Raw genomic sequence first — 27,623 nt, forward strand, 5'->3', positions numbered from 1 at the left:
AACCTGGATTCCATAACCCAACAAACGCGAGATCCATTTTCATCCTCTGCATTGTCTTCAAGTGAATGTGCGACGCAGTAGGTCATCTCCACAACATCCAGGGTTTCATTTCAGCCGATTCAGGAACCCAGAAAATTCTGCACCCAGCACACCACATCCAGTATATGTATCGCTATGGTCACGTACCACCTACTGCGATCTACCAATAACACATCGAGTAGGGAATGAAGCTGTGGTTTCAACGCGAGTTATTCACACTCGGAATATTACCAGCGAGGTCAAACCACGCCACGGGCACCAACTCAGTCACAAAATACGACTCGCTTCAAACTCTCCATGTTTAATAAAACATCGCTGTGAGAGCACGCGCAACGGTCCTTGGCAGTGGCGCTGGGACACAAAAACTAATATTTTGCCGTCAAATTCTTTACACATATTTACTTCTTGAAATGTTGGCAATTTAATTAAACACTATCACACGTCCACGTGCGGAGTTTTAAAATTACACACGTCTTGTTATTAAAAGTGAAACGGTACAAACGCTCCGTCCCTACAGAGAGAGTCGACATTATTCGGTACAAAACCCACGATCGGCAGAGGCAGCAGCAGCGGCGTCGCGGCCGCAATCTTTGTTGCATAAATCCAGCGACTGCATCGCACAGGAACGGCATACTCATGGAGCACTCTCGCATGAGCGCAGTTAAAATCGGGTTTTCCGCATAATAGGTAACCACATGAAATATAAAAACCGGTTATTTACCAGTTTGCCACATGGACAGAAACGTCTAGAGATACAAACGGGAGAGTTCCATAATTTTATCCGAGACAAGTGCAGCTGCCAAAGCGGAGTAATGGCGAGCAGCGCACTGGGCTCACCATGCAGAGATCGCCGATTCGATTCCATCTCCGGGCATGGCAATTGAAACAATGGCGCAAGTTAGACCAAATGCCCTCTACAGAGCTCTCTCGTGAAGGCCATTCTGCCACCAGTGGCTTGAGTAAGCAATTGCAGGGCTGCATCTTTAACTGAGAATCGAGAACACATGAATCACGCGGTGACTTGGGCCTGCGCCATGCTGTTTTTATGCTCACGCGAGCCTATCCGTGTGTTCATCACAAACGTTCCACTGCAATATATTACCAGTTCCGGAACTGGCAACCGGTTCTGATAGCGGTTACCGGTTATTGTTTAACAACTCTAGTTTAGATAGCAAATCACACAGCTCTGGTGAGAAGGGCAGGCGGCAGACAAAGGCTGGCCTGGGGTAGGCCTTGCAACTTGTGCAATGTAGGCACGCAACTCCCAGTCACATGCCATGTGACCCCAGGAACACGACGTGGATCCCAGGAACACGACATGGACACCAGGAACGCGACATACGACCCCAGGAACGCGACATGTCATCCCAACAAGACAAAGCATGACCCTAAATCATAATCTAGCCTGAGAATGCGATTGGTGGTAAATTCGGTCTCATTTGTTAAATAAATAATGTTACCCACCACCCAAACCACCCACGGTAATCGACACAATAAAATATACATCTGTGAGGCGCCCGGGGCGGGTGGCACAAGGGGTCCGCCCTGGCGATGGTCGAAGGGCAGAACTGCCGTAGACTGTCCAAGTCGCAGCTTTTCTTTGGCATCGAACCCGTCTCCCTCTGCACGGCTCACACCCCACCCCCCGTCATCCGCCTCTCAATCTGTATCTGTGGGAGCACAGTGGGTGGGCACAGACAGGGCGTGTCATTATTGTAGCGAGCGGTGTTTGACGGAGCTATCCTCCTCACGCCGAGGCGACTCGGAGCATTTTACACGCGGCAAGAGACTTGCATAATTCCGATCTTTAGTAACATTTTTATTCCTATGCCTATTCGTTACTTGTACAGTACACTGGTGTGTTGGAGAGCTTGTTTACGTGATAAAGCTATCTGACTTTGCCGGGTGGTGGCGGGTTTAACTACACATTTATACTCTTTGTTTTTTTCGGCAAAGTCACGTAAGTAAAATAAAAATAAAATAAATGAGAACTAAATTAAATCACGACGTTTCGGAGGCAACACAAACTTCCGTCTTCAGGTGGAACAGTCACAGTTGTTCTCATTTATTTTATTTTACCTACATGACTTGTATGAATCCTTGCAGTCACGAAAGCTTCAAATCTACACATTTATATTTACGCGATCTAACCCAAAAAAAACTGTATTATGGATGTTATTGGTCGCGAAAGCCTACGTGTTAAACTGATTAATATGCTTCTTTGTCCAGGAAATCCTCACCGAGCCTCAAAGTCTTCACAGATGTTGCTATTTGTAAATCAAATTGAGTAAATTTGCGGTCTCATTTTCAAATTTGTAAAATTTTGACCATGACGCCGGCACACAACGGCCTTCTCGTTTCGAATAACCTCACGGGACCTTTAATGTCCGCTTGTGAGCGAAGAGGACAGCACTGCAGCCATAACCAGGGCAGCCTGTCAGATTCAAACCACGAAGCTCTGCAACAAGCAGTGAACGTGTTACCGCTGGCCCGAGGAGGAGGTAGGAAGGCGAGGGGGAGGGATAGAGATGTGGGGAGGATTTATCACAAACACGTTTTATGAGCAAATTACAAGCGACACATGTGTAGAAGAGCTATCTGTGTGTTCGCACATGTGCGTATATAGAATGCGTGAGGCACAGAGGTGCTTTGAGTGGGGGAGCAAGGGGGGATTTTCTCCCTTCTAAATGTCGATGGCTGCTGTTGTGTGATGTAGTAGCCCCGTGGTGTCCAACTGTGGTCCGTGGGGAGCGCTCTGCATAGTCCGTGCAGACACCAGATTTGTTTACTGCCGATTGCACCGCTAAACTTCAGATTGGTCCATAAAGTCACTAATTTTTGTGGCTTTCTTACGGCTCATCCTTAAGGATTTTTCTTAACCGGTTTTTAATTAACATTTCACGGGACCATTATGGGAGTTTTAATGTGGAAAAACGTTTCTGGTGAATGTTGATCTGCAGGGTCATCTGTGAGGGTTGGCAGTGTTCGTGATTCCAACATTATTAATTCCAGAAGGCCCTGTGGCTTACGGGATGTATAAAAAAAGTATATTTTTTACATTAAGAGTCTGCATTTTTTTATTTTGTTACCTACGTTCTCCGACATCATGGTGTCGCTCGTGATTATCCAGTGTTGTGTTGTTCACTTGATTGGACGGTCGTACTCCAGCACCAACATGCATCCTGCCAAGCATGCGTGTGCGTGGAGCGGCAGTGGAGTGGTAAGCACGCTGCGCTACAAACCTGGCAATGCAAATTTTATTCACACACGCGGCCAACATCAGTGACAAATGTCTAGAACTGATCCTGGGCCTCCCCTGTGTCGACTCAGCCTTAAATAAGTACACGGTGCAGTGGGAGACAAATGCGGCCGGGCCTGATGTTGGCCACCACCCCCTCTTGCACCGTGCTGGTCTTCAGATAGTTGCCGCTCGCTCACAGCCCTTGGCCGCAACAGCCTGTGTAGGCTCCACAGGGGATTTTTGTCTTGTATGCACACACCCACCTCACTGAGGATGACCCACACGGGGGAGTCGGATAGCATGCAGAGACGCACGGCTCGCACGGGACCCAGTGCGGGGCCCACCGTCGCCTCGGCCACGCCGTTTACAAATGCTCCTGCACACCCCGACATGAGCAGCATGGTCACTCACCCTGCGTGGCTTCTCACCAGAGACCGCCGTGGCCACTCTCCACCCCATTACGTACGCTCAGTGGTGGGGTTTTCTCACCAAACATAGACAATTGCCACCTATGTGGTAGTGTAATGATCAGCAGCACACTGTATGTTTAATCCAGAGGTCACCTGTCTATCCAGGAGTATAAATAGGTACGCTGCAGTTAGTCTATGTTCGGCAGGGTGCGTGATGGGTTAAAGTGTGGGTTCGCCCACCTCTTTCAACATGTCAACGTGGAAGAATAGGCCACATACCACTCTAAAGTTCACTGCAGTGGAGGCCCTTCCACCAGTAGTGGAGTGAGCAAGCAATGTGCTTGCGATACAGCACGTTCACTTTCCACACACATGGCATGTGTTGCACACTGAAAAATAGCCTGAAAATGACTCAATTGGGATGACACACAGGAGCAATATTGCCCCTACTGTAGAAAACTTGGCAGGACTCTCTTGGAAAATATTTGTGTGACTCAGCGACGCTTTCCTCGGTAAACGAGCGGGAGGATAATACAAAGCCACACAAGATGAACTGCTGCACATATGTATGTTGAACTTCCTTCGCACTGTATGTAGCCAACCATGCTAATCTGAGATGTGGGAAGGTGCACTACTCACCTATCCTCAAATAATCTGAGATGTGGAAAGGTGCACTACTCACCTATCCTCAAATAACCATCATCTGTGAACTGAAGGCCAGGAATCTTGTCCTTGATGTCCTGCAATGCCTCCTGCCCGGTCTCCTTTCCCTGTGTCATCACAGTCCATCCGACCACCCTCGCTCGTGTCAGCCGCTCGTATCAAAACTAAGTCAAGAGGTTTGCTTGTGTTGTTTCAATACAGCTGATATTGTGCACTCCCAGAGGGTCGTGTTTGGCTGATGAGATGTGTAAAAAGTATATTTTTCATGTGGAGGGACAGATATGTGATGGAGGCATAGCGTCTGCTAGGTTATTGTCATCTTATTATGATTGAATGTGCGTGTGTGTGTCTGGGGAGTGTCAGTTGCAGGGCAGCCTGGTCACCTGGGCGAGCAGCACCTCCACCGTGGTGTTGTGGAGCTTGTCTCCTGGGTGCTCGATGTTCCCACTCCTGAACAGATACCTGCTCACAGGGGGGCAACGGGACACCCGGTGGCTCTGCGTCATTCACCACCACAGCAAACCGTGGCATCATTATGCAATCAAAATAATCATCATGTATAGTTGTGTACGGAGTGATGCCATCATTCTTGAAAATCGAATTTCTCAAAATTGCTGAGGAACCACAAACAAGCGTTAAACCAGCCATGCTGTGAGCCAGCACTACCAACAATCAGCCAAACTCTGTGATCTTATATTAAGATGTTATTACCCAATTAGTGAGTCTTTATACGTGGGTCTCTATGTGTCTCTACCAGTGTCTAGGGATTTCCATGGATATTTATATTACTCTATGAGTCTATGGGTCTCTGATAAGTGTGCAGCTCTATCAAGAGTGTTGTTGTCATCGTCGTTCATGCAATCGCCACTCTCACGATCACCGGGGAGGAACCAGACAAGCGGGAAAGCAGCAACCATGCGGAAAGAACCCCGCACTACCAACAACTATCCAAGAGCTCTGCAGGTTGCTATTTTCTGGCCTGGCTAAGTCTGGCAGGAAAACAAGTGGGTAGATTAACAGACCAATGTCTGATTGCAGGTCAGGGTGCTAAGTAACCTTATACCCTCAGAGACAGCTGCCACGGGGGTGCCCTTACATACATGTTGAGACTGGGGGGGGAGGGGGGTGCATCGTTACGGCCATTAGGACGCAGGCCGACAGCAGCACCTGCTGATCTTCTCGGGCTGGCTGAACCTGAAGAGCATGTAGTCCCCGGCGACGGGTGTGAGGGCCCAGAAGAAGTCGAGGCCTTGGTAGGCCTTGTCGAGCGAGTGGTGCTGGTACACCTTGAGGCTGGTGCTCACCTCCCCACCCGGATTTGGGTACGACTTGTGCAGCTGAGGCTTCCCAAAGTCACGATCCTGCAATGGGAATCCAGGACACAATAAACGAAGGTAAAGGTGAAGCCCCGCAATTGCCCACTCACCCCACTGCCGGATGAATTTGTGGGGCTGCGTTGGCGGCGACGGAATCCATTGTGCTACGTTCTGTTCCATCGTCTATGTTACCCACTTTTAACAACCCACACTGACCAGCGTGGTGAAGTATGGTCAAATGATCCCATGAAGTGGGGAGGCCTTCATCCAGCAGTTGATTGACAAAAGGGCTTGAATACTGGCCTATTATTTATATTTTAAGGCCACACTGATTCTGATGAACGTATGGAGTTTTTTTCTGGTGGCTTTCCCGGTGAGCAGGCTGGCAGACTCACTGTGAGCTTTTGAACCTTGCCGGCCAGCGAGGAGTGGTGGCCCACGTGCTGGAACAGCGACGGCTTGAAGCGCAGACGCAGGTTCCCCTTCTGCCGCTGGCAATGTTTCTGTAGGGAATGCAGCACGGCCACATCGCCAGCAGTCCCCAGTGTGTGAGACCACCAGCCCAGTACATGGGACCACCAGCCCAGTGTGTGAGACCACCAGCCCAGTACACGGGTCCATCAGCCCAGCACACCCGACCACCAGCCCCACACACGGGACTATTAGCCAGTACATGGGACTACTAGCTCAGCACACCTCCCCGAACTTTCGTGGAGAGCTTTCATTGAGGCCTTGCTATCACGCGTACTTTTGATCTACAGAGACAATCCTCCAAGGAAAGCATTGGCACTCTGGGCGGCATCCAGAAGACAGGTTAGGGCCACTGGGCTCAAGGACGAAGACCCAGCTCAGATCGAGTGACCACGAGATATTCCTGCAGGTGATCTCTTGCTGCCCCTACGTGGTCATACTTAGGTAGTGCGTGTTACAACAATGACACTGCATCGAGTCAAACATTGTTAAGTGACGCAGTTGTGTTTGCTCTGATTTATATGTGATTGTTTTTGCTCCGAGTTCTATTTGCGTCATTGCTGTACTTGTTTTTACACGATTGCTTTTGTCAATGTGGTGAACCAAGTCCCTCATGCGAGTGAGACTCAATCCTTGTTCGGTTTTGAGTTCTCACCTGCTCAAACGAAATAGTACCACGCCTGGCCGCCTTTGTCTCTCAAATGGCAATGTTTACACACCACACCAGGTACTCATTTGAGGCTGAGTCGACCTAGGGGAGGCCCAGGACTGGTTCAGATAATCGTCACTGGTGTCGGCCGTGAGCGAGAATCGAACTTGAGTGGGCAGGTTCATAGTGCAGCGCGCTAACCTCTACACTACCGCTCCCCCACATTGTTACACTGTCATTCACTCACATACACTCTGCAGCACATGGAACATATAAACTTCACATATTGAAACTCACTAAACACACTCGCACTCTGCAGAACAGGGGATAAACGTAAAAACTTCGCGGAGAAACGGGCACGTGAAATCAGAAATCTAACCCAGGACCTTGCTGCTGAGAGGCGCGAGTGTTCCCACTCCGCCGCCCCCCCCACCCCCACCCCCCGAGGGCCTTCCTCGTGCACACGCGCGACCTCTCACTCGGCGGCACCAGCTTTGCCGATTAATTTTTTCAGTGCTCAACTCACCGCATCCTTCTCGGGATTGCAGACCTTGACCCAGAGGATGTGGTCGAGTAGCCAGTCGATGGGCTTGTCCCTGTAGAACATCAGGATGAACTCCACCAGCATGTTCACGTCCGACGATTTGAACAGTTTCCCTGAAAGGGGGAGAGAGGCACGTGGGCGGGGAGACACAGTTAAGGGTAAACAAGCAACGTGTGACGAAGTGAATGTCACCGCGGATCATGTGCCAGGCTAGGTGCACTTTGAGGCCATCGAGTGAAGTATGGAAGGATTGCAGGCAGGAGGTCACGGGACAGACCCAGAAGCTGTAGGTTGAATGACTTGAGATGACCTGACAATGCACCACCTGTACTTCCTACTGTGTGGTGTGGCCTGGGTGTGGTGTGGCTCAAGTGTGATGTGGCTTGGGTTTGCTGTGGTCCGAGTGTAGTGTGGCCTGGGTGTGATGCGGCCCGAGTGTGGTGTGGCCTAAAGCCCTAGATTATAACCGACTCTCACCGATGAATCCCAGCTGGGAGAACTCCAGGATCATCCAGTCCTCCAGTGACTGCTGCTCAGCAAACTTCTTAATGAGGCTGAAGTAGTTGGGCCGGGCCATGATGTCATCCTCCAGCTGTAGATAGAGCAAGGCAACATGAGTAGCTCACCATGTGCCAGCATCACGATCTAACTTTGTCACATTCGCCAAATTCCCCGATAGCGAATCAATTGGGACACTCATATAACCGCACAACTTTATCTGTGATGAACGCTGCACTTTCCGTCGTTTTCATGCAGGGGGCGCTGCAAACCTACGCGCCCCCCTGCATGAACGATGGAGGCGCAGGGACAGACGTTCGATTACGTTGGAATCGATCTGCAGACGGCGGTCTTCTCGCACGGCCAGCTCTATGTCGCCTTATCTCGATCCCGCAATCCCAAACAGGTGAAAGCACACGTCGAACTGAACCCCCAGCAAGGCCATCTATTTAACGACGAGAAAAAATTCACACGAAATGTCGTTTTCAATTAAGTCTTCCAGATGTAAAATGACATAAGCTTTTAATGAAGAAATACAATTATCTAATTCAAAACAATACAATTCAAAGATGTTTCATTTTAAAACTTAAAAACGGAACATCGGGTGCTTGCGTGAATGCGTCGTTCGTGTGCATTTTTTTTTACTTTCCTGGCCAGAGGCCGTAAATGGTTGTGAGGGGTTGCCGCAGGGCCCCCCGAACAACCACTAGTTACATATAACGTTCACAATCATCGCCCACTACTGGCAGACTAATGAGCAAGGACAAGCTACCACTCAGGGTGTCCTATCAAATGTGTTGAGATAAGATGTGATGATGTAAATTGCTTATTGCGTGTGAAGCGCTCCAAGATGCCGTGGCATGGAGTAGAGCAGCTCCATTAAACACAACTCGCTTTCATTAATTTCATCAGCACTGCTTGGGACACAATCCTGATGGCGGTGTCTCGCCACTCAAAGCGAGCATTGGTCAGCACTCATGACCACCACTGGGGGTGGACATTCCACGCTCCTATGGCAGGCACCGTACAGTGACTACATCGCCCTGAACTCATCCGATCATGACAGATCTGCCAAGCTTAGCAGGGCCGAGCTAAAATGGGGCTCAGATGGGTACAATGCGGTTTGTGAGTGGAGGGAGAGAGGCGTGCAGGAGGGGAGCAGTCCGATCAGGGCCGAGCGCAGTAGCAGACTGGCACTGGGTCCCATTTATTTCTTAAAACATCTAAATTAACAGAGACATTAAGAAAGAAGTGAAACAGTTGATCACTATCAACCACTAATAACCTAACACAGATGAGTGCTGAATGAGTGTAGCGCTGTGCTGCGCCGTATGAGTTTAGCGCTGTGCTGCAACGTGCTCACCGCGGGATGCGGTGCTGCTCTCCGAGAATAAAAAAAAAACGCATACACGGAGAGACAATCAGGGAACCAGAGAGAGACGGGGCTCTCGCGAGGCAGGGCTGCACTGGGTCTGTGTGCGTTGTGCACGTTGTGTGCTCTGGGCGGCGCTGGAGACCATCGAGTGGCTTTGACAGGAGCTGAAAATACCGAGCAAACATCGAACCGCTCCTCGGCGCCGTCGGCACGTAGGCGATCCCTCTCCTCGAAACGCCGCAATCCCCCGCGGTGCGTACCTGCAGGTAGTAGTGGCCACGGGACTGAGCGTACATCATCAGGTAGCAGTAGTCCAGGTTTTGCTTGGTTCTCCATCTGCAGGCAAGCACAGAGACGGACAGCTGAGCTCGCACACGTGAGGGTGATCGTGCGGCCTGGCACAGAACAATCACCGAACAACGAGTTTAATCGTTGAGGGTAACGCTGTCCCCAGCGACCATTGACTTTCACAGGCAGAGAGAAGGATAGAGAGGCGCGGGAATCCCATGGAATAAGTGGGAAGGCAGCTAGAACCGGAGCCAACAATTGCCCTAGCTCTGTGGTCCTATATTGGGATGTTTGGTCAACTCCATTACCGAGTGTTTATGCGCGTAGAAGGAAACTGGAGTACTGGAGAAAACACACTCGTACGAGGTGGGGGGTCGCACTCAATCCCCGTACAGATGGAATACAGCTGTAAATTAAACCACTTGCTGTACTGCCATGGCACCCTGGCCATAAGTGGACGCTCACGGGTGCGTGATCTACCAACCCCTGCTGCCCGCACGGCGCTGCACTCCAGGCCGCATGCACCAGCGCAGCCCCCAGCGGTAACAGAGGCTCCCCGTGTGTGGCACTGCGTGCGGTGCTCACCGTGCGTCTCTGTGAAGCAGCAGCAACTGCTGCTGCATCCGCTACTGCGCAGGATTAACTATGACGATTATACTGGTAGGAACGAAGTTGTAAACTGAGTGTACCAGCCTGCAATAGATTAATGTGTCCGTCCGTCCGTCCCCTTTAAATACTTTAACGAAGTGAAATCTCGTGCTGTTGGGTGTAATAAAATTGCGCAAAATTCCAATGTTCCTACCAGCCCACCCTGCAGGGACCTGTTTATTTAAAGCGTCTGACATGGCCACTATCATTCTCATAGCAAAGAGTTATCATCATGCAGGAAGGCACCACTGTGCTTCACAGACAAAGCCTGCAGTAGTTTAATCGTATGGGGTGACCTTGGTATGTGCAATCCCCATTGAGTAATTTTCAATATTTGGCCAATTTGGACCGTGACCCTGGCAAACAATAGCCTGCTCCATTCAAATAACGTCATGGTAACTTTATAATCTACTGTAAAGCAGAGGGTACGTAGTATTTCATGGTTACTTCATAACACAGAATTAACTAGGGCAGCCAGCCTGACTCAAATTGTGGACCTCCGCAAACAAGCGGCGATCATGCTACCCGCTGGGTTACGTCACCGCCCCACCCATCACGGGGCACTGAGTGGCCACTCTCATCAGAGTCCCCGCTCACGGCAGCAGCTGCAGCAGCTGGCACTTGGAGGGCACTTGTGTTGCATAACGCACTCACTGCCGTGCGGGCACGGTTATGAGACTTGGGAAAAAAGACGATGATGTTGATAATGGGAGGAGAGCATTCCAACGTACAGCGAGGCGAGGGAAGAAACAGATAGAGAAGTGTTGTAACCTGTGTGGGGAGTTGGTGTGTGACTGAGTGGAGTGGGTGAGTAAATGGGTGAGTGAGTGGGTGAGCGAGTGGGTTAATGAGTTGTTGGGACCTGTAGTGTGGTGGCTGAACACAGTGCAGATGAGATCAAGCAGACTGGTTGACCGAATCCTCAACATGGGTGGAGGAATCAACGAGTGAAGTTCACGGAAACAGTAACAATGGTAGCACAGTGGTAACACCTGTGCCCCACAGCAAGAAGGACCTAGGTTCAATCCCAGATTCGGGCGCCTTTTTTTTTGTGACGTGTTCTCCCCTTATTCTGCAGTTGTGATCGTCCAATTGAGTGTGAATGAGAGTGTGTGTGCGGGTGATGTTTGTATGTTCTCTCCCTGTTCTGCATGGATGCAGAACATCCAAATGCTGAAAAACACACATCGCCCTCTACTGCAAAATCTTGGCAGGACTCTCCTGCAGAAGAGTCATGCGACTCGGTGGGGCTTTCCTGGGTGAACCAGTGTAATAACGATTGTGAATCTCCATGCGGTCGGCTGTGAGCACGGGGCGCTGGTGCTCGCGGGGTCATACTTGACTCTCTCCAGGGAGTCGCCGAAGGTCTCTCTCAGGTTGCCGAGGTCCGGGTAGTAGCTGGGTGACGGAGACACGACCTCCAAGAGCCCCGAGTTGATTTCGTATGCAAACCTTACAGCCAAGCACGGAAATGAACATCGCACGCAGCGGTGGTGGCGGTCAGAGCGGAACTCGTGTTACCATCTCTCTCCATATAGACCACAGTGTGTGCGTGTTCGTGCGTGCGCGTATACACCGTTACGGAGAGCGGTGATGCAGTGGTTCGCATGCCACACATGAATGCGGCGAGCCGAGTTCGATTCCCGTTCACGACCAATCAACATAGGTAGCGGTTCTGGGCCTCCCTGAGGTCGACTCAGCCTTAAACACACGCATGTAGCTGTGTGTAAACTAGGGAAATAAAGGCGGCCGGGCATGGCGACAGCCACACCACTCTTTAAAACGTGCACCATGCTGACCTTGATAGGTGCTTGCAAACAGCACTTTTGCACCATGCTGACCTTGATAGGTGCTTGCAAACAGCACTTTCCCCAACAGCCTGTGTAGGCTATACAGGAGGATCTTTGTCTTCATAGATCAGCTGACCACAGTAAACATCAAATGAACACAAGAGCTCACCCAGTCTTGAGCTCCTCGACGATCTCGCTCACGTGGTGGACGTTGGTCTGCAGAGGAAAGCGACCGTCACACAGCAGCACAATTGCAAGGAATGCCCATTCACACCTCTCACACAGTGGCAAAACCCTCCATGTTGGGGAGGTGACGCAGCCAAGTGGTGGCGCATTCACTGCTTGTCGCAGAGGTTCACATTGCGGATCAGGCAGGCCACCTTGGTTAATACACCGTGCGTAATAATCTTATTTTTTTACATTCAATCGGCACTCGCTTAAATGCCTCAGCAGCTCAAAGTTCCTCGCATTGCGTCTCATTTCAAACATCCTACGGGCACCCCTAGTGCCAGCTGTCCCTGTGTGGCACAAGATGACTCGGCACCTTGTGCCTGCAATTGGGCATTAGTCTGCCAGTAGGGGACAATAATAGCATTAAGAATATCAACTGATGAATTAATCGTGAAATACTCTGCACCGTCTGCGTCACTCACAGCAGACGTTAAAGATCCCGTGACTCCTTGTGTGCTGGCATCCAAATAAAAAAAAATTACACTCCAAATTATTTAAATGGTAAACACATAGCAATAGTCACCACATACTGCAAAAACATTGCAGGACCCTCTTGGAAAAGAGTCTTGAGACTCTTGAGAGTGAGACGTTCCTGCTGCTGCATTGGCGGTGGTACACAGCACAATAAAAAAAAACCCCATCAATAACACTGTGGCCTAAAAAGGACAAATATATGATTTGGGTCTTTCGGTAAAGTCATGTAAATGGTTCAAAGAAAATAACAAAAAAACTATGACGTTTCGATTACAACACAAGCGATCGTCATCAGGAGGAAAGAGGAGGAAAGCTGCTGAATGCAGACTGTTTTATAGGGTGTAGTCCTAGGGTCATAAACGAAAAGGGCGGGGCTAATGATGTTAATGTGAGAAATTAGCATGTGAATGTAAGATCGATCTTGCAGTCACGAATGCTTCAAATCAAATTTGAACCACCTCTACGGCGAGGATTTCCACACAACTCACACTTAACTTCAAATTTAGCAATCTTTGGAAGAATGTAATCAACCAGTTAAAGTGTTAACTGTTGTGTTAATCGACTCTCTGTGTTGAATTGTATTACATTTATACGTTTACTAGGTTTGTTTTCTCAAACTTCCAATTTCTCTCCCCCTGCCATACTCTAAAATTTTACCAGGTTTGTCAAGTTCCAATTTCTCTCCTCCGGCCGCTCTCATTGACATGCTAATTTATCTGCCCCTCCCCCCCCCACAGAGCTGTTGTTTTTCTGTGTCTCTGTGTGTGTCTCTGTGTGTGTCTCTCTCTGCTTGTGTGTCTCTCCCCCATGTGTATCTCTCTGTGTGTATGTGTCTCTCTCCGTGTCTGTGTTTGTCTCTCTCTCACACTTAACTTCAAATTTAGCAATCTTTGGAAGAACGTAATCAACCAGGTAAAGTGTTAACTGTTGTGTTAGCCGACTCTCTGTATTGCATTGCATTACATTTCTAAGTTTACTAGTTTTATTTTCTCATTCATTCACACCTGATGATGGCTGCTTGTGTTGCAATCGAAACGTCGTATTCTATTATTTATTTCATTTTCTTTCTACGTGACTTTACTGAAAGAACCAGAGTAAGATCGATCTTAATGTGAGAAATCAGCATGTTAATGTAAGATCGGTCTTACATTAACATGCTAATTTCTCACATTAACATCACTAACCCCGCCCACTTCGTTTATGACCCTAGGACTACACCCTATAAAACAGTCTGCATTCAGCAACTTTCCTCCTGATGACGATCGCTTGTGTTGTGATCGAAACGTCGTAGTTTTTTTTGTTATTTTCTTTGAACCATCTACATGACTTTACCGAAAGACCCAAAGAATATGAATTCCTGCAGTCACGAAAGCTTTAAGTCAAGACAAATATATAACTGGCGACACTTTGGGCAATAGGCCTCCGTCATTGCACACTTTAATAATAGGCCCATGTTGCCTATTTTCTATTTTTACCAATCTAATCTAATTCCTCTTAAGGCCAAGGCGTTACTGAAGGTAAAACAAGCTCAGTAACAACCACAAGGGCCCACCAAAGTGGATATCAAAGAGCTACTTTCAAGATCTTTGAAAGCAACATAGTCCATAAGTAGAGGACGGCAATTCCAGGGTATTTACAGTGCAGCACCAAGGGGCATTGCTCACCTCCCCGATGAACACGACGATGATGCAGTCATCCTTCTCAGTGGGCGACAGCTCGTGGATAAGCGAGTTGAGCGTGTCGATAAGGTAGCTCTGCACCTTCCGTTTCACCGTGGGCACTCCCAGCACCATGGACACTGCCAGGAACAATAATAAGTTACTTTTTTACTCAGCAATGCAACGCTGAGTCCAACGACTCTCTTTCAGGAGGATCTTGCTACATGGGATATTTATTTGAAGATGTTTTCAGCCAATTTTGTGTTCATTCCTATAGGAGGAAACTGGTGCACACGGAGACATTCCACGCATGCGAGGGGAGCAACACTCTATGCCTGTACCAAAGGAAATCGATGGCAATTATTCCCGCACCTCCAATCAGCAAGGTTGGCTTCGTGCAATGCGTAAGAAGTCACGAAAGCTCTAAGTCAAGATTTAACCGCTTCTACGGGGAGGGTTTCCACAGAACTATTAGATCTTTTCACAAACTTCGAGTCGCTCACATTTCTGAAGAGATGCCGCGACACTAAGGTAATACCGATCGCCTTTACACTGACATCTGCTACTGTCACTTCTCCTAATGCTAAACGGATCTTGTTCAGGGCCAGCCTACCCCTGATCTCAGAGAGAATAAAATTGCTCCGATTTGAACTAGACAATTTAGATAACATTCTCTTGAAATCACACTTAACATTGACAGAAAAAATGTCCACATCTGATTGGGAACATGTAGACAACAGGACAGCCTCTTCAGCCGCCGCAATGCCAGCTAAATGCAAAGATAACCTAATTTACAAGTTCAACCTGCTTTCCAAAAAGCCAGATCCACATGTCAGAAAGTTAGACGTTGACAAGATTATTATATTCTTAGTTTTTTCGGTAAAGTCACGTTGAAGAGAAACAACAAAATAACAAAATATATAAAACAATAAAAAATTCTCACGACGTTTCGACCATAACTCAAACGGTCATCATCAGGTGTGTCGGTTTGCATAAATTTATTTTTAAAACGGCATATTTATTTATTTATAAAAAAACTTTGCGTCACGCGCAGCGATTGGCAGTTTGCCCAGGACTAGTCCATCTATTTTTTGAAAAGAGGAGGGGGGAGACGAAATTTTTTTTTATAATGTATGCTGTCTGAAAGCCACTGTAAGCGTGAACAATCAATCAAGAACTGAAATGATTTATCAAATCTTTCCAATGATTGCTAAGATAGAATCCATCTTCTCGGTTGAAATTGTCTCTGTGCTTGTATATGTGGATAGCCTCATGAACGAATCTCTCATGGAAGCCAGATGGCTTACAAAGAACCTCCGTCTTGGAAAAGTCAATGGCATGTGAGCCTACTGAATTAGAACAATGATCTGCTACGGCCGAGGTGTTGGTCCTACCGTGTTTAAGGTCTGCTTTATGTTCACGAATGCGGTCCGAGATATGGCGTTTGGTTTCTCCAATGTAACTACTACCACAGAGGCAACTTAGTTTGTAGACACCAGGGTATTGTATGTCCGGAATCACATCTTTTACAGACGGAACCAGATCACGGATTTTATGTAATGTGTTGAAACGGACCTGGATCTTGTGTTTATTCAAGATTTTGGAGATCTTTTTTGTGATCCCAGCAATGTAGGGTAAAGTGATGGTTTTGAAAGGCTCCTCAAGAGGGTTCTTCTTCATGGTTTGAGTGATAGCTTTGCGGATTGTATAGTCGGAGTAACCATTAGCCCTAAGAGCTTGGTGTACGTGCTTGAGTTCACTGCTTATGTGTTCCTGGTCGGATATGCATTGGGCTCTATGATACAGAGTCTTGATGAGAGAATTCTTCTGTGATGGATGGTGGTGGGAATCCGGTTTCAGATAAGCATCCGTATGGGTAGCTTTCCTGTAGACAGAGTGGCTCATTGAACCATCAGGTCTCTTTTTAATTAGGACATCCAAAAAAGGTATCTTGCCATCTATTTCGACTTCCATGGTAAATCTGATGGCTGGGTGTATGGAATTGATGTGGTCGAAGAATTGGTCTAGAGCAGGCCGGCCATGTGGCCAGATGACAAAAGTGTCATCCACGTACCTCTTCCATAAGGTTGGGCGCAGAGTGGCAGTCTGGATGGCGTCAGTCTCAAATTTCTCCATGAAAATGTTAGCTATAACTGGAGAAAGGGGGGAGCCCATTGGGGTGCCCTCAGTTTGTTTGTAGAAAGTTCCATTCCAAGTGAAGTATGTATTGCTTAAACAGTGTCTCACCAGGGGGGGTACCTCAGTGTTTAGTCCTTGATGAACCAAGTCTTCAATGATTGCAATGGTGTCAGGTACAGGAACCTTGGTGAATAAGGAAACTACATCAAAACTGACAAGCAGGTCGTCTGGGGACAGGGAAATACCCTTGATTGTTGATACCAGGTGAGTAGAATTTTGTACCGCAGAGGTGGTCTTTCCAGTGAAAGGACGCAGGATTTCAGACAAAAAACGAGCTAGTTTGTAGGTGGGGGAGCTGATAGTAGAGACTATGGGACGAAGAGGTGTATCAACTTTATGTATTTTTGGTAAGCCGTATAATCTTGGTGGCCTGGCAGCAGAAGGTTTCAACGAAAACTGTTAAGATTGATCAATTAATGCGGTTGAATCAGAAATAATTTTGTTGGTTTGTGTGACGAGGCTGTTGGTGGGATCTCTTTTTATTTTTGTATAACTACCATCGTCGAGTAATTCTTTAATTTTGTTATTGTATTCTATTTTATCCATGATGACAGTAGCATTGCCTTTGTCAGCTGAGAGAACTACAATATCATTCCTCTTTTTTAATTTATATAATTCAAAACGCTCATCTTTGCTGAGTTGACAAGATTGTTATTAATGAGAGTAACAGTTCAATTTCCGACAGCCTAAAATCGGTTCTAGCCAAAGGGTTGAATTTCTGAGTAACCTCTAAACACATCCCAGTTGATGATATCCTTGCCCAGGTCGACGTAGCCCTTAAGGGTTTGGGACACATTCCTGCAGACGTGGCAAGATCGGAAATCGCTGCAATCCTCAAAAACGCTATTAGCAACATCAGTAAGGATGAGCGCTTTGAGCTTTCTCAATTAAAGGCAATGCCACTATCATGGACAAAACCACATACAACAACAAAATTCAGGACCTACTTAATGATGGTAGCTATACCAAAATCAAGAGAGATCCCACCAACTGCCTGGTTACGAAAACTAACAATATCATCACTGATTCGACATCTTTATTCGAACCAACCAAGCGGTTTCCCTTAAAACCCTCTGCTGCTAAGACCACCCAGATTGTATGGCTTACCAAAAATCCATGAAGAAGGCATACCACTTCGTCCTACCGTCTCCACCATTGACTCACCCACCTGCAAACTGGCCCGATTTCTGTCTGAGACCTTACAACCATTCACTAGTAAGACCACCTCAGCTGTACTCAACTCAGCTCACTTGGTATCATTAATTAAGGACATCTCACTATCTACAGGTGATTTGCTCTTTAGTTTCGATGTAGTCTCTTTGTTTACCGAAGTTCCTGTGCCTGACACCATTGCAATCATTGAAGATTTGGTCCAACAAGGACTGAATGCTGATGTACTGGCCCTGGTGAGACACTGCCTCACCAACACTTATTTCACCTCGAATGGAACATTCTACAAACAAGTTGAAGGTACCCCAATGGATTCTCCCTTATCTCCAGTTGTAGCCAATGTTTTCATGGAAAACATTTTTGAGACAGATGCCATCCAGTCATCCACTCTACATCCGTCCTTGTGGAAGAGGTATGTAGATGACACGTTTGTCATCTGGCCACATGGCCTACCAGCTCTGAACCAATTCCTCAACCACATCAATTCCATACACTCAGTCATCAAATTCACCATGGAGGTGGAAAATGGCAAGTTACCATTCTTGGATGTTTTAATTGACAAGAGACCAGATGGCTCAATGGGACACTGTCTACAGGAAAACCACCCATACAGATGCATACTTAAAACCTGACTCCCACCACCATCCATCCCAGAAGAATTCCCTCATCAAAACTCTACACCATAGAGCTCGTTGTATTTCCGACCATCACCACCTAGCCAGTGAACTGGAACATGTACACCAAGCCCTCAAGATGAATGGATATTCAGACTACACAATCCGTAAAGCTATCACCCTAACCGTTGGGAGAGAACCACCTGAGGACCCAATCAAAACCATCACCTTTCCATACATAGCAGGGGTCACCAAAAAGATTTCCAAACTCATGAGCAAACACAAGATCCAGGTTCGATTTAACACGGTACATAAAATTCGTGATCTGATCCCATCTGTGAAGCATGTGATCCGTGACATGCAATACCCCGGCGTCTACAAACTAATCTGTGCCTGCGGCAGTAGTTACATTGGGGAAACTAAGCGACATATCTCGGACCGCAAGGATTCATCTTCTTTGGTTCTTTCGGTAAAGTCACGTAGAATGAGAATAAAATAATAAAATAAAACAATAAATTTCTCACGACGTTTCGGCCACAACACAAGTAGCCGTCCTCAGGTGAAGAAACAGGACTGTCCAGAAGACAGCGCTTGAGTGAACCCTGTCAAGCTTGACAGCATCTTTTAAGCTGTGTGGGAGGAACAGAGAGCCTTACATGCTAATTTATATGTAAACTCCTCTCCCCCCGTCCCCCGGTCCGAGCTCGTCGTTCGCCGTGGTGCTAATCCCTCACACCAACATCATGCTGATCCCCCAGTTACATGCTAATTTATATGTAAACTCCACTCCCCCCTCTTCCAGTCCCAGCTCGTTCGCTCTCCGTAATGCTAATCTCCCAGTTACATGCTCCTTTGTCAAGGCTCTCTGTTCCTCCCACAGCTGAAAAGACACTGTCAAGCTTGACAGGGTTCACTCAAGCGCTGTCTTCTGGACAGTCCTGTTTCTTCACCTGAGGACGGCTACTTGTGTTGTGGCCGAAACGTCGTGAGAGTTTTATTGTTTATTTTATTATTTTATTCTCATTCTACGTGACTTACCGAAAGAACCAAAGAAGATGTCTCGGACCGTGTTCGTGAAAATAAGGCAGATATGAAACACGGTAGGACCAACACCTCAGCCATGGCTGATCATTGTTTTAATGCGGTGGGCTCACACAAAATTGATTTCTCTAAGACGAAGGTACTCTGCAAACCCACTGGCTATCAACAAAGATTCGTTCATGAAGCCATCCAGATATATAGACATAGACACAATTTCCACCGAGAAGATGGGTACAAACTGAGCAATCATTGGAAGGATGTTATTAACCAGTTTAAGTCATAACTGGCTGTGATGTTTCCATACTACCTTCCGATGTTAGCAGTTATTTTCGACTCTCTGATTTTACAGTAACAGGTTCACACTAACAAAGCCGCCGTTTACATTGACATGCTAATCTCTCTCACTTTAACATCACTAGCCCTGCCCACTTCGTTTATGACCCTTGGGCTACACCCATTTCAAACCTTTAAAACAGCCTGCCTCAGCAGCTTTTCCCCCTATTTTTTCACCTGATGATGTTTGCTTGTGTTGCAATCGAAACATGATATTTCTTATTAATTTTTATTCACTTAATTTTCATTTTAATGTATTATTTTTTATTATTTTATTGTTCTATCTATGTGACTTTACCGAAAGACCTAAAGAATATGAATTCCTGCAGTCACGAAAGCTTTAAGTCAAGATTCAACAACATACATACAGTCCACTTGCTATGCTGCCTTCTCCTGGCGAGCAAGGTATGGCACCTCCTTAATACCCACAGGGAGTTCCACAGCATGTGTGTGATCCACCAAGCCTTGCCAGCTCAACAGCACTGGATTACAGGCCACAGTCAAGACCCCGTGTGCTCTCAGCCAGCACTCTCCACGGGCGGTGACAAGGCCCAGCGGCAGCGTCATCGCCGCTTGCTGCAACAGAGAAAGTCTCCTTCCCTCTTTTCGGTTTTGAAGTGTTCCGCATTTATGTTGATATTGGCCAAATATCCCAATGCGGAAGATTACTCTCAAATTACTCAATAGGGATGACATAGAGCAACATGAAAAATAACTCCGGGTAAACGAGCGTGATCGCACATGTCGGCTGTGCACGTCCACGTTGTGGTGGCGAATACTGCCGTGTAAATGCCCGTAAGCCAGGTGGGCCTCACCGCCAGTGCGGCTGGCGCTGGCGTGCACCAGCGGCTGTAGGCCGTGAGGCTGGCTGCGCAGGTGAGGCAGGTAATGGTAGATGCTGGGTACGTGCAGGCTGCCGTGCAGGGTCAGCTCCTTCAGCAGACGCTGCGTTTCGTCTGCACAAAGACAGAGATCCCACGAGAGCCTCAACACAAACACACATCAACAACGGCCGCTATTTGCCATTAAGTGGCGGTGACATCATCACGATGCTTACGCCATGCTAATTGCACTGTGAGGTTGTCACGTGAAGTATGGAATGCTTGCTGCTGATGGTAGATCACAGGAAAAACTCAGGTGCCATGTGTTGACTGCCTGAGATGACTAGCATAGCCTGTGCTCCCCACTGTACCACTTTGCTGCATTGTAGCCACCCGGCGCTCCGTTTGTTGTTCTGAGCGTCGCTCCTCTGCCCACCGCTGTTTTCAGAGGGCGACTGCCTCCAATTGCCCAGGAGCTTCCCTCACAAGCCTCCTCCAGAACTCAATCTTGACACCACTGGTAATAGTCATCAACTCAGGCTCCCTTGAACCAATGCTGGTGAATTGCCAAATAGTTATAGGCAAGGACCCTCTCTGTCACATGGGTGCCCATGTTAGCAGTCCCCAGGTGAGCGGTTCCTGGGTGAGCGGTGCACAGGTGAGCGGGGCACAGGTGAGCGGGGCACAGGTGAGCGGGGCGAGCGAGGGGGGCTGTGATCCATACTGGACAGGGCCGCCCAGGAGTCGTTGTCGGTTGACGTCTTGCTGTAGACGGCACGGTACACTTGCGCCAAGATCCGGTGGAGGTCCTCCGATCGCTGCACACTCAGCTGCTCGGCCGCCTGCAGGCGCTCATGCAGCAAGCGCATCTCCCGGAGAGGCGATCCATCCACAAGACCTGCAGGAAGCAACGTTCACATGGACCGGCTCCTTGACTCCATTCCACTCGTTCATCTAATTTAAAGCTCTACTAGAATTGCACGACCTGCTTATAGGTCGGTGCCGAGTCACCTTGTGACACCTTCTACAAGGACAACTGCCACTGGGGGTGCCGTTCAAACGTTTGACGTGAGACATAAAATGAGTTGATGTGCTAAGGCATCATTGCCCATTAAATGCAAATATTATTATAATAAAATATCACCATAGAGACCTGCAGTGAAGTCACATGTGATGTTCACTGTCAACCCGTGGCACCTGTGTCTGTCCCGTGACCTCCTGCCAGCAAGCCTTCGACAAACTGCATGGGGGCCTATGTCACCACGGGCACGTTTGCTCTTGTTTCTCAGACGGGACGAGGCGCAGTCCTGCAATTGCTCGCTCACGCCACCGCTGGCGGAAGGGCCTCCACTAAAGAGCCGCTCTACAGGGTCTACTCCTCCATGCTAACCAGACATCATGGAGGTGGGTGTACACACACTTCACACCTCACGTGAGCGTATTCTTTGGGTCTTTCGGTAAAGTCACGTAGATAGGTTCAAAGAAAATAACAAAAAACAAAAACTACGACGTTTCGATCGCAACACAAGCGTTCATCTTCCTGAAGACTTCCTTTAACCTATCTATGCGACTTTACCCAAAGACCCAAAGAATACGAATTTCTGCAGTCACGAAAGCTTTAAGTTAAAGATTTCTCACGTGAGCGACTGATCATAAACTGACTTTGGTGTACCGATGGTGTGGCAAGATAGGGGGGTGGGGGAGATTTGGGAAGTTTCCCGCGTTTCACAATTGCAAGCTGAAGGTTTGTTGCTCCGGATATTTCAAAACATGTGAAAGCAAAGTGGGAACGTTTCATGCCTCTTTTTTCACGCAGTTACTGGATACACAAAATGACCGAATATAACCACCCCAGCGTGTGTAGTTATTACATTGTTTGTGCCACGTCGGGTTCGGTGAGGTCGCATACACACGTGCACACATACAGCTCATTAATGAATGACAATACTCAATTTACCCTTGTACACACATAGGACACGTCTAAATAGGGCAGCAGAGTAGTGCAGCTGCAACACTCGTGCCTCACAGCAAAAAGTTCATTGGTTAGACTCCTGACTCAGGCTTCCGGTATGAAGCTACCGCACTACCCGCCCCTGCCCAGCCCTGCCCGGCCTGGCCCTGTGGTCTTGGCCACGCCAGAAGACGCACTGATATTGCTATCCAGCAACCCACCACACAGCCTGAAACAAGGAGCTGCTAGTGGTGCCCATACAGTGATGTCCGGAGAGCAGTGGAGCACATTCCTGGCCAGCTGCTCCCTCACTGCCCATTGTATTCAATGAACGAGGCCTCTTTTACATAACACACACACACATAGTGAGGGCGATTGATGATCCGGTACTCCCCGATTCACTCGTCCACTTGCCCACTTGCCCACTCGTCCACTCAATGGTACCCAGTTACCTCATTAGCACTCTTCTTTTGCTACTAACAAGGTTACTGTTCCCGTGAACTTCACTCACTGATACCCCCACCCGTGTTGAGGACTCGGTCTACCAGACACACAGACTGTTGTATTTACACTGTGTTCAACCACCACACACTGCAGGTCACAATAACACACTCACCTACTCAATTATTCACCAATCCACTCACCCACCACACTGCAGATCACAACACTTTTTTTCTGTATCCTACCTCACACTGCTCCATTGTGGAGTTCCCTCACTTTTCAAGCTCTTTCAATAACCTTCCTCAATTAAAGAAACGTGATAACTATTGCCTATTAAAGATCTGATAGTGCTGCTTGTTGGTAGCTGCTTGACATTTTGGGCCATTAGGCCTGTGCTCAGCGACTGTGTTTAAACACAGGCATCATGGGCAAGGATGATGAATCACACAGAGGAACTTTTTAAATGTACTTTTGAAAAGTTTATGGATGAAAAATTACGAATATTTTTTTTTAGGTTTGCTATGAGAAATGACTTCATTTCTAAATAAATATAAACATTTTACTCTCATTTTCCTTCAGTCAAATGGCAAAATTATTTCCTCTTCATATGGGCACTCAGAAGGAGCTGTTTACAGCCCGAAGCTCGTGGTGAAAATGCCACATTCCTACAGCACAACCACTTTTGACTCCCCCCCCCCCCCCCCCCAAGTAGTGCGTCAACTTCCCCAACCGCCCCATTTGAAATGTTAGCCGGTGCTTGACTGCTGAATCGCCTGGCTGGTACACGCCTCCAGTGATGGCAAGTCATTTCGGGACCCCAAAGCTGCATGCAATGACCTGTATGTCATTATTACCTGTGGTATTAGCACAGTGTAAAGTCTAGATTGTGAAGCAAGAACCGAATTCACCTGACTGGTGAGCTGAAATAATAATCATTGCTACATTTAACATTTGTATAAATGACAATTTGGCTGCGTTGTGTAGATGAGGGTGTCACGACATAAAATGTATAAGATCATTACTTTGTGGCTGAATCCAAGAATCGACTGAATATTATCCATTATATAGGTTTTTGGGTTAGATCACTTGAAAATCTTCACTTAAAGCTTTCGTGACTGCAGGAATTCATATTCTTTGGGTCTTTTGGTAAAGCCACGTAGATAGAAAAATAATAAAATTCATAAAAATAATAACAATATCACGACGTTTCGATCGCAACACAAGCAATCGTCATCAGGTGAAAAATATAGCGGGAGAGCTGCTGAATATATGTATATATTCCACAAATTATTTCCTGCCTCAGCAGCTCTCCCGCTCTATTTGTAAGGTAAACACGAGGCACATGCTGCTGGTCTGGTTTCTCGAGAACGCTTCTGGCCAGGTATGACAACCACTGGCGCTGACAGGTCACTGCCACTCCCATCTCCTACCACGGCTCAACAGAGATTCTCTTATAAGCCCTGCTAAAAGAATCATTTAAATCACACACCGGAAAGGCAATTACAGGAATTAAACGTAATGGTACATTGCAAAACCACCGTGATCACGCAACTAATTACTCCAGCCTGCAAACGGCCGCAACGGGACATGGTGGTCGGCGCTAATTGATGTGACCGGACCGGCAAGCGAGTAGTCCTTCGCCCATGCCGAGACAGTTATCATGGCAGATACTCGTTAGGTGGAGGTGGTTGCACATTCATGAGCACCGACACGTGCAGGCACGAGGTCCAGGTTTTCTGGCACCACAGGCGATGCTGCCAAAAACCTTGAGGGGACCTATCCAGTCACCACATGGTCCATACTGAACCACACATTGCTACATCATGAACCTTGAACCACACAGCGTCCATGGAAACAAAAAAATATACCCATGCTCACGAGAACATCAATATTGATTTGTTTGTGCAGTTTTCCATTTTCTCTGTGATGTGGGTGTTTTTGCTGTGTTTTATATTGGGTTGCTTTTTTACGATTTTCCTCTGCTACTTGTTTTTACGTTATTGTTTTTGTCATTGTGGTCACTCAGGTCACTCTTGCAAATAATAATAATTTTGCTATCTTGAGTTCTCACGCAAAATTAACTTGTTTCACAATCTTGATGAACATAGGCCAAAAATAATCCTGATCAAGGCACATTTGAAATGCATAACCATGATCTTCGTGCTGGTGCACACACCTCCGATTAGCACGGTTGGCTACGTATGGTACGAAAGAAGTTCAACATCCATACATACATGGTGCTGGATGGATCGTTGCATTACAGGATCGTAAGAGAAAGCTTGCAGAGGCCTTCATCCAGCACTGAATTGATCATGGTTGTTGCAGATTAGAATGAACTGTTATCCACATTTAAAAATATATATACATGCGTTATACTTACTCCGCTTTGCTCCCTGTGGAGCACAAGGCCCCAACAAGCCCACGCCATGCCGGACGGTCTTTAGCAGCTTTCTCACATGTGTTATACACATACATGTATAATATAGGGTTTTTTGGGTTAGATCGTGTCAATATGAATGTCGTTAAACCCGCCACCACCCGACACAGCCAATTGGCGGGTTTAACAACACATTGATATTTACACAATCTAACCCAAAACACTTATATAATGGATATTGGTCGCGAAAGCCTACGTGTTAAAATGACGCATACATGTTTTATACAAATATACAGCCCACACATGCTCATAAGAACATTGCCTAAAACCCCACTGAATGTATGCCATAATAACCCTGATCAACACACATTTGAAAATCCCTATGTTTATCCACACACATTTTACATTCGAGTAATGTCGATGATCCCAGCTCATGTCTCGCACCGCACCATTTCACAGGTGGCTCTGGGAGGGTGGCTTTAACAGGATAAGTGAGGCTCATCTGCCAGCCTTGTAACCCCGAGCCCCGAGTCTCTTCACGGACTTAAATCTCAGCTCCTAGTTACTGGCTCTCCTAAACAATATATCGATTCCTCCACCCATGTTGAGGACTCGGATCTACCAGACTGACCGTTTCATCCCATCCACATGGTTCAAACACCATACTGCAGGTCACAAAACACACTACCCACCCACCCACTTACGCAGTCAAGACACTTTAGGTCACACCACTTCTCATTCTGATTCTTCCCTCGCACCGCTTCATTTTTAAATTCCTGCTTGTCTCTTTTCCAAAGCTAGAAGACTTGTTCATTTAAAGAATCGTGTTAACTCTTATCCATTCAAACTTTGATAGTGCTATCTTGATTTGAAGCTTTCGTGACTGCAGGAATCCATACTCTTTGGTTCTTTCGGTAAAGTCACGTAAGTAGAAAAATAAAACAAAAAATAATATATCACGTTTCGATCGCAACACAAGCGGTCGTCCTCAGGTGGAAAAAAATAATCCAGCAGTGGAACTGCTGAACTTCTGGCCACTTGATGTTTTGGGCCTTTGCTCAGCAAATGTTCAAACATACAGGGTTCAGGATCTCAAAATTAGATCAGTAATTGCAGATTCCACTGACATTTATCTCCACATTAATTCCAGCATCTACTCAGCATGAACTGAATTTACAGCACGAATACCTGGCACCACTGAACATTAAGTCCGTGAGATCAATATGTATAAGGGTCCCATTAACTTTATCTACAGGCCAAAAAAATCGCTTTTGAACGTTCCCAACTCTTACTCCATGACCTCCACACATCATTTCTGGGATCTCAACACCTCCGGGATAAACATAATCTCCTGGCTCTTTACTGCATTGACGCCTTCTCCACTGCACCACCACGGCTCACGGGGCGGACACTGCGGCTCCAGCATGGCCCACGCCACTACATCAGTGCGCAGTGAACACTGTTAGTCTGGAGAGTGCGGTGCATACTGTACTGCCACAAAGACTGTAGAGTGTGGTGCATACTGGAGTGTGCACAGGCTGTTGTTCTGTATGTGTACTGTAGTGTGGGTAGAAGGCGATGTGTTATTGTCGTGGTTAGTACTCGTGCTGTGTACAAGTGCGGTGTTTACCAGTTTTGTACTGTAACGTGTACACTGGTGCGGCGTGTAGACTGTCGTCCGATGTGTGTGAACGTGGACTGCAGTGAGCGTGCACTGTATTGAGTGTACCGAGCGAGGCGGGCTTGAATGCCAGCATCCAGGAGAAGTATGAGACGGCGGCGCACACGAGCAGCACGGCCAGGGCGCAGTGCCTCCACCTCATCTCATCGCGGCGGCGGCACAGATCCCTCTCCCCGGGGCCCCGATCCCTCTCTAGGGCCCCAGATTCCTTACACAGGGGTCCCAGTTCAACTTCTGGGGGCCCAGCTCTCCCCTGGTCGTCTTGCTCTTCTGTTCAAGGCGCTGCTCCCTTTCTTCCAGGTCTCAACTTATCAGGGCCCTGATTGCCCCTCGCCCCGATCCCCCTCTGCTCCCCTCACACGGTCAGGGCCCCGCTTCTGTGGCTCTGTCACTCGGTCAGGGCCCCGCTTCTGTGGCTCTGTCACTCGGTCAGGGCCCCGCTTCTGTGGCTCTGTCCACGCCGCTGCCCATGACCGTGGGGAGGCGGAGGGAGACGCCGCGGTCCGTCCGCCCCGGGCTGGAGGCCTCCTCTTCTATCTCCTCGAGTCTTCTACCCACTCTTCTATCGTCTCCCCTCTTCTCTCACGGCAGCCGAGGGGTGAAGGGCGAAGCGACGGCCTCTCACTGTGTGGCGGAACGGCAGACGCGGTCGGGGAGGGGTGGAGGCAGAATGAGAGGAGGAGCGAGAGCGATGGGAGGG

General features: G+C 47.7%; 1 protein-coding gene across 1 annotated transcript; it reads right to left on the bottom strand.

Moving 5' to 3' along the window:
- Nucleotides 1–320: 320 nt before the first annotated feature.
- On the bottom strand, nucleotides 321–27,618 carry LOC116943043 (alpha-1,3-mannosyl-glycoprotein 4-beta-N-acetylglucosaminyltransferase A-like). The gene is made up of 15 exons (XM_032955660.2): nucleotides 26,972–27,618; nucleotides 21,198–21,371; nucleotides 20,468–20,608; nucleotides 14,302–14,435; nucleotides 12,102–12,148; nucleotides 11,481–11,594; nucleotides 9,467–9,542; nucleotides 7,811–7,925; nucleotides 7,316–7,446; nucleotides 6,065–6,172; nucleotides 5,521–5,714; nucleotides 4,737–4,815; nucleotides 4,373–4,460; nucleotides 3,544–3,656; nucleotides 321–1,709 (listed from the first exon to the last, which is right to left on the bottom strand). The coding sequence occupies exons 1-15, from the start codon at nucleotides 27,063–27,065 to the stop codon at nucleotides 1,671–1,673; spliced, it is 1,647 nt and encodes a 548-aa protein (XP_032811551.2). The 5' UTR covers nucleotides 27,066–27,618; the 3' UTR covers nucleotides 321–1,670.
- Nucleotides 27,619–27,623: the final 5 nt, after the last annotated feature.

Source organism: Petromyzon marinus, chromosome 16 (genome assembly GCF_048934315.1).
Source record: "Petromyzon marinus isolate PM22_M1 ecotype Great Lakes invasive population chromosome 16, UKy_Petmar_22M1.pri1.0, whole genome shotgun sequence".
In the NCBI taxonomy this organism is placed as follows: Eukaryota; Metazoa; Chordata; class Hyperoartia; order Petromyzontiformes; family Petromyzontidae; genus Petromyzon; species Petromyzon marinus.